The following is a 13,194-nucleotide window of genomic DNA, read 5'->3' on the forward strand; positions in this document are numbered from 1 at the left end:
TGAGGCGCGGAGGCTGTGGCCCAGGGCACCTCCCCCCCGGCTTCCCCAAACCCTGCCCGGTCAGACCCGAGGGGGAGGATGGAAACATCGGCCCAACTCTGAGCCCCTCAGGAAGATAACACCCTTCCCGCCCAGTCGCCCTGCGGTCCAGCGGAGGCCACCGACTCGTTCCCTCCAAGTCTCCATCTCCCCGAGCCGGACCGAGCGGAAAAACCAGCGATGGCGGAAACCCTGAGGAAACTGGTCTCCAACGATTTTTTACAAACGATGTACGAGAACCTGGAGCGCTGGCAGAGGGATTACAACGTGAGTCGGCGTGGGAGAGCCTGGGCTGGCTTTCCCTCCTTAAACAGCCCTCCGCGGGGGGTTTTAGTCCTGGCATCGGGGTGCCGCTTTGCAAAGCCCCCGGGATTGTGATTGCGGGAAAGGAAGGACCGGCACGTGTCTGCTGGCGGCGCCTTTTTCTTCCCGCGACGCGAGGCGGCGCTGGGGATGCGCTCCGACCCGAGTGGAGCTGTAGAGAGCGCAACCGCTTTAGTGGTAACCAAGGACGCTGGAGGCCCTAGCAACGGGAAAGGCCTGCGATCTGCCAGGGGTCTGAAGGTCAAGCCCTTCACGCTCCCTCCAGTCGCTTCCGCCAGCAATCCACCTCCCTATCGTCATTCATCTCGAATGTTTTTGTTTGTTTGTTTGTTTTTTACTACACTCCAACCCCTGCTTCTCCGCAAGTCTCTCACTAGGAAGATACCAGGGCTTGCATCAGAATAGATTTTTAAAAGAACACACCCAGTATTTATTATCCAGAAGTGAGTGAAAGGGTCACTTCTCAACATTGTGGGTTTCACTGGTGTGCTGGTCCGCATGGCCTGTAGGCGCAGCTTCAACATCAAGGCAGACTTCAGAAGGCCTGTTGCCAGGGCGTCTGTAAGAGGCCAATATTCTGTCATCGGACCCAGAGCGCTCTTCAAGTCTCTAACCCCCGCCCCACGCGGGCTCCCATTACCCCACGGAGAAGATAGAACTCCAGTGCTAAATTTACTTTACATTTTGGTCCGTCCGTCTTAAATAAGACACTTCCACTCTTAATAGCAAGTAGAACTAACTGCGAGGCAGACAGAGCTGGGGACCGGAATCAACACCCCTAGGTTCTGGGTCTGGTTCTGCTTGGTACTGGCTGAATGACCGTGGCTGTTTATTTAACCTCCCTGGGTCCCAGTGAAAGGGGAGAGACTGGACTAGATCATACATAACGTTCCCTTCGGATCTGTTTGTTGAGTCTACATCTGCTTGTTTCTAAAATCCCACAGAAAAAATGCAACTGGCTGCCGTCCTGCGTCCCTTAGACTTTCCCACTCACCCTTTAACCAGAGCTCCCAGGGTGGGTGGGTAATCCAAGAACAACTACAGCTTTCTCCTGGGCCTTCCTTCCTAGGGTTAGTGTTTATCCCCTTTGTCCTCTTTTAAGAACTCACACTGACGATTCCTTCTCCAAGATTGCAGGAAATTAAGGTTTACCCCTTTATCACAAAGGCCTTGGGTCCCTCCCCTGTCTCCCCGCCCCCCCCCCCTTAAAAGTGCCTACTTGCTGCAAAGTCTCAGAATAATTGTTAGGCCCTATGACTGGAGACATCTCCACGAAGGTCCTGCAGACCCCCTAACCTGTCCCCAAAACAGCATCATTCCTATGCCTCTCACTTGTTTCCAAACCTCCCAACTTCCTCCTCCGGTAATGCCAGCATCAGTGGGACCTTAGTAGATCCAGATGTGATATGGGGCTCAGAAGGGCCTTTAGATGACCCTTGGCATCTCCACCGCCCTCAACATCTATCAGCCAGATGTTAAAACTGCCTCCTGCCCTGCCAGGCAGACTCTCTCATCCAAACTCTATAGAGTCTGCTTCTGCCAGATTTGTAAAACCCAAAGCAAATCTGACCATGTCATACCCAAGCTCCTTCACTCGCTCTGCTAAATCTTTCAGGGATGGGATGAAGCCCAGAGGCCATGTGACGAATAAAGCCTTTGCTATTTGGTCCCTGGATCCTGTATTCCACTTTCCCCTATACTATACCTTGTTTCTTGCCCTGTTACCTGCTGTTTCTCCCCTTGAAATGCCCTAACCTCTTACCCCTCACCCATCACTAGTGTGAGTTTTGCCCCTTCAGCAGCTCACTATCCACCCAGAACCCTTAATCAACTGTAAGGTAATGATCTAACCCAGGTGTGTTTCCCATTCTCCCTCCTGCTTCTCCAGCCGGTGAGCTCATTGACAGCAGGCAACATTTCTAAATTTTTATATATTTTTAATATGGTGTTGTGTCTTGAGCTGCCAGCCCAAGTCCTTACATATAATAGAAACTCAATGATTTATGAATGAAGGAATTTTGAGAGTCTGTGCTTTGGAATTAGGAGATAGTATAATTAGTTCATACCTGTGTTTTATTTACCTGTGTGAGTACATGTTTGGTAATGTGACCCTATTGAAAGTTGAGTATCTTGGGCAATGCTTTGTGTTAGAAGTTGCAGCGTGTTGTGACATGTCTTGGGAACAGGAACTGACAGTATATTCTCTTCTGTTATTTAAGTTGTGCAGACAAACATTTGGCAAATATTCCGTTGAGCATGTACTTATACCAGGCATTGGGCAAGGCAAAGGAGCATCTATAATAATAAAAGTGTAATATGCTAATTAGACCGGACGTCCTTCCAGACGATCTTCCGGACAAAGCCGGAGCTGTGAGGGAAGCCCAGGTCCCGAGTGTCTGCTGGCGGCTGGAGGGAAGCCCGGGTCCCAGGTGCTGGATGGAAGCCCGTGCCAGCAGCTGGGGGAAGGAAGGCTTACTCTTGCATGAATTTTGTGCATTGGGCCTCTAGTATAGTAACAATACCCTAATAATACGTTTAATTATTGTGTATCTCCTCTATTCTGCACCTAAGTTAGCTCATGAGATCAACCACCTCCTAAATACAAGCAATGGCGGCTCATATTTGAAATATATTTTCTAAGGGAATGTGACTAATAAGTGGAGAACCAGATTTGAACCAATGTCTGCCTTATTCCTAAAATCACTGCTCCTTTCAATACCAAGTGCCACTTCAAGGCACCAATTATCGAACACTTCTGTCTCTGAGATGCTGAATATGCATTATTTTGATTTAATTCTCTTAACATTCTGCAAGGCATTATCTATTCTTATTTCTGGAGAGGAGATGGGCTCAGAGAGGCAACCTGTGCCGCATCACATAGAACTTGTGACAAGTGGCAAAGCTGAGACACTGCTTCAGGTCGGCATGACCCCTGGTACGTGGCATGGTCTAGCCAGGGGGCAGAAGGCTGAAAGGGGAATTGAAGGTCAGTGTTACAAGTGCAGGAGGTAAACAGCAAGGGCAGGGAGCTGCTGGTTCAACAAGGAAGGAATGGAGATAGCTGTGTAAGCTGTGTGCTCCAAATGTTCTAATCAAATTCAGTATTGGGCTAAGTCACTCATTCATTTATTCACTCATCCATCAAATATTGTTGGGCCCTTCGATTTGCTATGGATACGAGTGGCAATTGATACAAACACGAGACATGCAAAATCATTTAAAAAAAAACACATAGTCTTCTTAGGAGAAAGGGAGAGACAGAGAAACAAATGGCTAAAACAGAAATAAATGCTACAACAGAGCTCGTCACCAGGTGTTATTTACCCAGCATGGAAAAGAAGCCAGCAGCTCCCCTAGTAATGATGCGTCCATTCTATCCAAACTCCTTGGAAGGCCTGCTGACCTCTCTGACCTCCTGCGGTCACCTTGATAACCTACTTTTGGTTCTCAAGGTCACCAAACTCTTTTTGTTATATGGCCTTTGCCCCTGCTGTTCCCACAACCCGACAAACTCCCTCTCTAGCCTCTGCATTCAGGACTTCGCCGACCTCTCTGACCTCCTGCGGTCACCTTGGGAATCTACTTTTGGTTCTCAAAGTCACCAAACTCCTTTTTGTCATATGGCCTTTGCCCCTGCTGTTCCCACAACCCGACAAACTCCCTCTCTAGCCTCTGCATTCAGGACTTAACTCAGGGTCTCCTCATCAGAGAGGCCTTCCCTAACCACCCTTCTCATTCCCACTTTGCCACATCATCTAGTCCTCCCTCTACTCCCAGCAATAATCACCATCTAAAAGTCAGTATCCAGGGGGCGGTGAAAGCATGAGTGGGGATGGGGGTTGGGAGGCAATGGCGGAATAAGGACACATATGTTATACCTTAATCAACAAAGAAAAAAACATATAAAAACAATAAAAAAGAAAAAAACATAAAAAAATGAAAGTCAGTATCGTTTAGTGGTTAAGAGCATGAGATCTGGAACTAGGCAGCTAAGGTTCTGACCTCAGTTCTGACATTTTATTAGCTAAGTAATCTTGGGCAAGTTATTTGATTTCTATGCATCTCAGATTTCTCATCTGAAGATGGGAATAATAACAATGGTACTTCTATCTCATAGCGTACTATTGTGGGGCTTAACTGAGCTTATATATACAAGCATGAATAATGCCTGGCACTTAGGAGGGATGTAATAAATCCAAAATGAGTGAATTGTCTATGTTCACTCATCCATCTAGTACTTACTGTGTTTGAATATATATAGACTCTAGAATGCAGGGCTGGAAATACAACAGCGAATGATCAGGGCAGGCATAGCCTCTGTCCACAGGGCACTTCCCTTGTGATACCGATATGCATTTTTCTTGTCAACTTTTGGCTAGAGGTCATCTAAACTTTTCTTATCTATTCTAGTTTCTATCCTCCTTGTAAGGCACTTCCTGTCTCGGGATTTATAGTGCCTTATAATAGCTTGAGATGACATATCAGTCTATGCATTTTTACTCCCACATGATTTGTTGGTTGCTTACAGTTATGTCCCTTCCTTTAGTATTAGACTCAATGAGAGGTTTAGCTAATGAGAAAGAGTAGCAGTTCACCAAGGAGATGACAAAAGCAGGATAATAGCGAAAAGACCTACCTCTTGGCTTCTTCATGTTCTGCTCTTACTGCTTAGATGTTCCACAGCCACTTGAACCAACCTTTTCCCCTAGTCCGCCTATTTTCTTCTCACCTAGATTTCACTTCCTCTTGGAAAGAAGTCTTCTCTGACTTTCGAAGACAATGGGCTCTTGAGTAGACCTGTGTTCACCCCCATGGTAAGACTGACTATTCCACTGCAGGATAACTGTCTATCTCTTGTCTCCCCTACTCGTCTGCAAGTGCCATATGGCCTGGCCCATCTTTTTTGTCTTATTCTCCATTATCCTCAACCCAGCAATACTGCTTACTGTTAACAAGTAGTGTTCTTCATGTACATATGGAACTTAGGTAGAGGACAAGAACCAATACAGCAGGTAAGTTAAGGAGCAATGATTCGTACTGTTATAAAAGGCTTATTCACTTTATGAAAGGACTTGTTGCAGGATTCTGTTGAGTAATGAGTCAGGGTTAATGATATTAAAATGACTCCCAAACCTCAGTGGTTTAAGACCCACAAGTACACTTTCTCAATTATGTAACAGTCATTGTAAGTGTTCAATTAGCAGCTTCCCAAATCTTGTGGCTTTATCACCCGCTAAGCCTTTGGGGTCTTCTGCAATTGGCTGGCAGGTGGGGCGAGCAAAAAAGAAGAGAATCCCTCGAGAGGTTTTCTTCAGGGTCACACCCCAAAGTGGCACACATCACCTTCCTTCCCATGGACCTGAGTTCAGTTCCACGGCCCCACAAACAAGCTGGGGAAAGCGCTCTAGCTGTGTGCCCAGGAGGCAAGGTAACCGTGTTTTGGTGAATGCACAGCAGTGCATTCCTGAGCCAGGCAGCCCTGGTATACAGTGAGGCCCTTGTCTACCTGCCATGGGGGTGAAGAATTACACTGATGTCTACTGTTTTGGCTTTGCAGACAAACTCATGTGATCAGAATCTAAGTTTTTGCCTGGAATTCATTGAACAAGTTGCCAAGATGCAGGGACAACTCTTTGGAATCCTCACTACAACAGCTCAAGAAGGTGAGAATGGCCTGTGCTTTCCGATCCGGCCCCCACCCCTTTTCTGTGTGCGCTCTGACAGAGTTGGTGTGCTTGGGTTTCTCTCGAGGACCTGATTTGTGGATTCTTCTAGGAGGACGTTATGATGGTGTGGAAGTAATCAAATCACGCCTTTTGCCTTGGCTGGAGACCGCCTTTACTGCTGCTTCCCTGGGAAAACCTATTGACAGCAAGGTCCCCTCTCTGCAGGTAAGGATGTTAAAGGATTCCCCTTGATTTTCAGCACCATGGTCAGGCTCTGTGAACTCAAACATTCATATGATATGGTTTTGACCTAGAGAGGGACTCAACTCTACTTGGGGAGTTGGGACACAGGCATAAAAGGTGAGTTCCTATTTACAGTACTTTGGGGCATATTGGATTGAATTTTCTCTTAAGACAAACCTGGATTCAAGTGTCAGCTTAGCCTACTCACTAGTGGTACGACCAGGCAAATCAATGAGCCTCAGCCTCCTCAGCTACAAAAAGGGCCTGGGGAGGATCTACATCTGAGACATTGCTTAGCCCACACGAGGCCTTAAATAGTAACTTTTAAATGACAAATTAGTCCTCCAGACAGGGTACCAAGGGGTTCAGGAGAGAAAGAGATTATCAGATGGGGAAAGCTCAGTATTCGGAAAGAGTGAAATACAATTAATTGGAAAATTCCAAGATAAGAAGAAAGCTCAGTTCTGGTAGACTCACAGAGGGTCTCATATTTTGTGGTTGATCTTGGTGGTTTCCATGGACAGTGTCAGTGTCTTAACAGGGGAAGATCAGACTGGAGACAGAACGTATACCTTGCTTAAGGCATTGGCATTACTATATTGGGGTGAGCAAAACATTAGTGACCTTAATTTTAAATGCTTACATGGATCTCCATAAAATTCTTTCCAAAATTAAAGCATGTCGAGCAGGCTGTTCTAAGCACCAGGGTCTTATGAGGTAGTGGCTGAAGGATTCTTCTTTGGAGGTCACTGGACAGAATTCTTGTCCCTCTTCTATAGTCCAGGGGAGGTTGTCTAACCTTTATTTTTTAGTGTCCACATTTGCTCAATGGGGACAATGCTTTTGCTGGCCTAATAGAGTCATTGTGAGAATTAAACGTGATAAGCATGAGAAGCAACAGATATGTGGTAAGTACAATAGTCATCAGTTGTCTTAAAGAAATTCCCCCCCCCCCCCGGGGATTTTCATATTTTGAAATTTTTACCCCCATGCATGTTATTCTGGGTATAGACATATAGGATGATATTTAAATGTCTGTTTTTAAAATCGAGGTATAACTTACCTACAGTGGCATCCATAGGTTGATGAATTGTGACAAATGCACATATCCAGGTAACTCGCACTCCTATCAAGATCTAAAACATTTCCATCACTTCCCAAGCATGCCCCTCTGCCCCCAGGGCAACCACTCCTCTGACTTTTATCTTTCCAGGTTAACTTTGTCTGCCAGTGAACGGAACATACATTATACGCTCATTTGTGCTTGACTTCCTTTGTTCAGCACAATACTTGTGCAACCTGTCTCTGCTATTTCATGTACTCAGACTATTTTTTGACGTGTGTATCTTTCTAGGACACGTTTGAAAGGGAGAGACAGAAAGAGGCTCGAGATCGGGAGATGAAACAATTAGAAGTGGAGCTGAGCTCAACTCATAATCAAATCAACCAGATTCAAGACGAGTAAGAGGAATGCAAGTTATCTTTTCCCCAAAAGAGTTGCTTGTTCTTCATTTAATTTTTAAGTGTGAAAGGAGACTCATGTAAAATGTAGGCATTTGCTAATAAGTAATAAGTAATATGGTGTGTGTGTGTGTGTGTGTGTGTGTGTGTGTGTGTATGTGTGTGTGTTGGGAGTCAGTGTCTTTGAGTTTGGGGCCAGGATTTCCATATGATCCCTAAGGCCCTGGTCCCTTTGGCTCCATTCCTGGAGCCCCCTCTTTTCCATAGGCCTGTTGTCAGCCCATATTTATAAACAGAGGAAGATTGTTATATGAAAATCTATTTTCAGGGAGGGAAATGAGAAAAGATGCAGAGGGAAAGGGTAAAGGAGGGTAAATAGAAAAATTAAGAGAAAGAGAGCAAAGGCAAGATGAAAGCAGGCTGCATGTATTTGTTTGTTGTACTTACTTGGTGGGTGGGACTGAGAGATCAGACTTTTTAAATGATGAATAATTCAAGATTATGGAATAACTATTTGATATCAAAAAGTATTTTAAAAAGTTAAGCAGTGTCAGGCAGCATATCAGATGCCTGGTATGTACAAAACCAGGGTAGCAAGCTCAAGGAATCACTGCAAAGAAAATCGCAAACTTTGGGTCATACTTGAGGAAGATAGACATATGTGTATGAAACTGCACTCAACACACCTAACACCAGCCCATCAAGCAGTAAGGTATTTCTCCTCCCACAGCATCGTTCCATTGCTGACATGTATGGGGCAGCAGGGGATTCTGTTTCTAACTAGTTCAGGCTAATGATGGAATAGGGTATGGCACTCTGCCTTGTTCTCTGATGAGCTTTCCTCATGGAAAACATCTCTACTGACTTAGACAATTGCCTGATTAGAAAATACAAGTTTCTTTCTCAAAATGCATACAATAAATAAGAGTATAAAGATGAAAATCAAAATAAAAAAAGATGAAAATCACCTGTTATCTCATCCCTGTTAATATTTTGGTATATTTTACTCCAGACCTTTTTCTTTGTGTGTGCTTGCATGCATCTCCACACCCCACCTCCCCACATCCATTTTTCTAATTGGAGCCATCATCAATGAGCAGTTTTATAGCTGCAACAAAGTTTACAACTCTAAGGTACAAAAAGGATAATTCCTCTGAATTTCTACAACTCATTTCAACTAATGTCAGCTGATCTGGAGTGGGGCGAGGAGGATCCTTAAATGTGCCACTTCTTTTCTGGTTTATTGTAGTTCTTTTTGTGTAAATATTCAGTTAATTCCAAGTTTAGACTTTCCTTAGGGGCTGTGTTTGCTCTCTCAAGGGGTCTAATTGCCCTCCTGCTTCCTTAGACAGACATCTAGGGGTGAGGGATGCTTGCATGCCCTCCTGGGGCCGGAGGACAGGGGCTTTGGTCGTGTTCTGCCTGCTGGGTTCTTGCCTCAGTTCCTCCTGGACACTGATGTCTTGTGCTGCTGGAGGCTGAGCTGTGGCTTGTCTGGTTAGGTCACCTGGGGGCATTTACTGGCCTCTGCTGCTGATGACCAGGTCTCTCCATTTGCCTATGGTCGCTTGGGAGCTTGCTGATTCTCTCTTTTATCAGTAGCAATAGGAGCCAGGTTCCTACCTCTCTCTCTTGTCACTATGGCTCAGTAGTTAGCTATAAGGGGCACCACGGACTGAGAAAAAAGGACTGTATGCATTTTAAAACTTTTTATTTGGAAGTAATTTCAAATACAGAAAATTTGAAAGAATAGCACTAGGAACACCCATATACCCTTTCACATACCCTTTTCCCTACTTGCTTGATCATGTGTGTGTTTCTCTTTATCTATGTACACGGCCCCTATCCCCCACCGTCCATTTGAAAGTTGCACACTGGAAGGTGCTTGTTGCTTTTCTCTGAATTTCCTAGTTTTGTTTTTGTTATGAACTCAGATGTGGCTCATATTCTATTTTTATTGAAGGCATTACACATGATGAAGGCTGTTCCCCACCTTCTGTGGTAGTCAGCTCTCTCCTCCTTCTCTTACTCTGCCTACCTCTGTCTCTAAAGCCAGGGTGTTACCTGTGGCGGAATGAGTGACCCACCCAAGGAGGTTCCCATGTCTGTCCTCAAGGAGACCAGTCTGGTTGTGACTCAGTTCCAAAGGTGCAGATTCCAATACAGTGCTGAGTGCGGACAGGTCTGCCCAGGCTTGATGAACTCTAGACGGGGAAAGACTGCAATATACTAATTGATTTTCTGCCTGGACTCTGGTTAGGAGTCTCGCTTTTCTGCATTTCCTATACCCAGTCTATTAGGATAGAGTTGAATCTGCCTCCTAAGCATCCCACACACTTGTCCCTTTCTTTCTATTGCACTGCCATTGCCCTGGTTCAAGCTTCTGATACCTCTTGCCTCAACTCATTGCCTTCCAACTGGTTTCCCTGTTCCCATTCTTGCGCTATTGCAAACCATTTCTCACATAGAACATATAGATGTGTTTTTACTTTATTAAGTCATCACTCTGCTTACACGCTGTGAGCAGCCTTCCCAGGGCCCTGCACGATCTGACCCCACCTCTCGCTCCACCCTCATCTCATGTCAGACTCAACTCACCTAGTCTACTGTCCATTTCTTCTTCACTGTGAGGCCCCTGCCTGTGCTCCTTCAGAACAATGGCAGTCTTCCACGGGCTCTTTGCAAGGCTGCCTCTTGAGTATCTTCAGGTCTCAATTTAAATGTGACTTTCTCAGAGTCTGCTCGTGACCACTATACAGCAAAGGGTCTTTCTTCTTCCCCTCCTTAAGTTCCCTTTCACGATGACCTAACAATAGCACTTGCCACAATTCGGAACATTTACACACTTGTTTGCATATTTGTGATCTGATGAACTGCATATTTGTGTTGATGTTTTGACACTGTTGTATCTTTAGCAGCCAGTATTGTGCCTGGCACATAGTAAATTCTCAGTAATTTGATCAATGAATGAATAAGTCCATAATAAAAAATTTAAAAAGCTGTTCATCAGCTTAAAACAATTCTTGGCACATGAATGTTCCTCTTTTCTCTCTGTATGTCAGCCAAGGGTACCAAATTAACATGTATGTTTGCTTATATGTATATGTACTCACACATATATGTCATGTTTTGAGAGGGAAGAAAACCTACTTTATTCCTGCTCATACTGTTTCATTTCTTAGTCTATCTTGTTCTTTTAATTTTCTACAGTTTTCTCTTAATAAAATGTTTATTTTCCTCATATATACTTTAAAAAAACTATAACATATTCACATTTGAATTAGATCACAACAATTTCCTTTCAACCTCCAGTAGGCCTGGAGTCATTGCAACTATGGCTTTGTTTTAGACTTTAGACATTTTGTTCATTAATTTTCAGGGTTGTTTTTGTGTGCGTGTGTGTGTTTTTAAAAAATCTACATTGTGACAGGCACTGTTTTAGGTGCTCGGGATAAAGATATGAATAAAATAAAATCTTTGCCCTCAAGTAGTTCACAGTGTGTTTGTAATGAGGTTGTAAGTGTGAGATGAGTGTGAAAGGAGCCCCAGAGAAGGGGAGACAAACTTTTCTTGAGAGAGTTAAGGGTGGTAGAGAGTAGCACTTGAAGGATGAGGACAATGGTGAGTTTAGATACCATTCGCTCTCTCTTAGCCGCAGGACTACTGTGGTGAAAGCGATGTTCCAGGGAGGAAGGGTCAGCTAAGTCAAGAAACCTTTGCCAACCCATGTCTCTCACTGCACTGGGGCAACTTAATTGAGGACCATTGGTCTTCATCCATTGCCATCCAGTACATTCCCATTTCCTTTTAAATTTAGACAGACGTAAAGAAATAGTATAATTTACTATGACATCTACAATGGAGGGAGTCATTAAAACTAACAGTGACTGAGCTATGCAGGAAACGCAGGAAACTTGTGCTTAGTAAGTGATGGAAGTCAGAGGCAGGAAGACATGAAATAGTTGGTAGTCAAGTATAATTGTGGAGGGCTTTATAGGTGGGCAAATATTTTTTTTTTATATTTAGGAAGTCGAAAAATTAAGTCAAATTCAGCTTTATAGTGCAAAGTAATCAGAATAGGTATTAGTATATTACAGAAAAATGAAGATTTTATAGAGTAAGGCAATGTAGGGACTTGGTATAATTAGAGCAGTGGTTGGAAAACTGCGGCTCGCGAGCCACATGCGGCTCTTTGGCCCCATGAGTGTAGTTCTTCCACAAAATACCGACTTCTGCGCATGGGCCACGAAGTTTCAATCGGACTGTACGTGCACGCCCGCACGTGGTATTTTGTGGAAGAGCCACACTCAAGGGGCCAAAGAGCCACATGTGGCTCGCGAGCCGCAGTTTGCCGACCACTGAATTAGAGCAAATGAATTAGGAGGGTGAGAAGGAGGAATTGAACAAGTATTTTTGTCCTTTACATTTGAATATGAATAATTATTACATAGTCTTTTAGGGGGTAGTAGATTTATAATTTCTTTGTGTTTGACATTGAAGAAGGATGTTAGAATGCTTTTGCATATAATTGCATTATAATATTTGTAATATCATCTGATTGAATGCAGATGTCTTGTAATTTGATCTTGTTTATGTCAAATTTATATCATATGCCAAAAGTTCCCAAGAGAGGAGGAACCTATGCCTTGATTTAGAAAGTCTGCCAATTTTGAAAAATCTGTCTTTAGTTACTGATTTCTCTTACAGTCTGCCTGACTCTCCAAAGACTCTTGAAGCAACCAAGAACAGATCGGCCATATCCCTTTTGGCTGCAGAGGAGGAAATAAATCAGCTAAAAAAGCAGTAAGGAAAAAAATAAAAAAGACAGGAGTGTTGCAGCCTGCTGATTAATCTTTGCATTTCGCTTTTTTGGTGGTCCATTACAATACGAAAGAATCTGTTCACAATCAAAGAGGAAAAGGAACATTATTTTTATTAGTGTTTTATATATTTTTCAAAAACATTACCTATCTACTGGAGAGAATTTCCAAAGCACAGTGTAGTATAAAGGAAACTAAAGACCCTCTCATAATTCCAGAACCAGTTACTGTTGCCATCTGACATTTCTTCCAATTCATACATTAGAAATAGAGTTAAGGCTACAAAATAAGTGTAAGTTTATAACTTTGGACCCCAATTGTTCAGTTAACATTGTTTTTCCCTTTTACTAAACAAACAAACCTTCTGCAGAACTTACTTCTGAATAGGTGCATCATGTTCCATCATTTGGGTGTTTCTTTAATATCAACTATTTACTTTGATACCAATTTTCAGCATTGGAAATAACGTTGTGATGATTTCTGTAGCAAATCTTAGTTAAAATTTCTGGGTACTCTCTAAAGATAAATTTCTAGAAGGGGAAAACAAACACTGATCATTTAAGGTCATATACCTTCCTTGATTTTCATTTTGATTTTCCCTCCATTCCAAAGAGCAAGTAAACATTGTATTTAAAATATAT

General features: G+C 43.5%; 1 protein-coding gene across 1 annotated transcript in view; it reads left to right on the forward strand.

Annotated features, from left to right (window-relative positions):
* The first annotated feature begins 6 nt into the window (after positions 1 to 6).
* The window catches only part of SPATA18 (spermatogenesis associated 18), a 32,707-nt gene continuing 19,519 nt past the window's right edge, over positions 7 to 13,194 (forward strand). Inside the window, exons 1-5 of the mRNA XM_014534612.1 lie at positions 7 to 306; positions 5,921 to 6,026; positions 6,139 to 6,254; positions 7,627 to 7,733; positions 12,441 to 12,536. Of these exons, the coding sequence (XP_014390098.1) occupies positions 220 to 306; positions 5,921 to 6,026; positions 6,139 to 6,254; positions 7,627 to 7,733; positions 12,441 to 12,536 (512 nt within the window). The 5' untranslated portion in view covers positions 7 to 219. The remainder of the gene's footprint in view (positions 307 to 5,920; positions 6,027 to 6,138; positions 6,255 to 7,626; positions 7,734 to 12,440; positions 12,537 to 13,194) is intronic.

The sequence above is a fragment of the Myotis brandtii genome, unplaced genomic scaffold (assembly GCF_000412655.1).
Source record: "Myotis brandtii unplaced genomic scaffold, ASM41265v1 scaffold10, whole genome shotgun sequence".
Taxonomy (NCBI): Eukaryota; Metazoa; Chordata; class Mammalia; order Chiroptera; family Vespertilionidae; genus Myotis; species Myotis brandtii.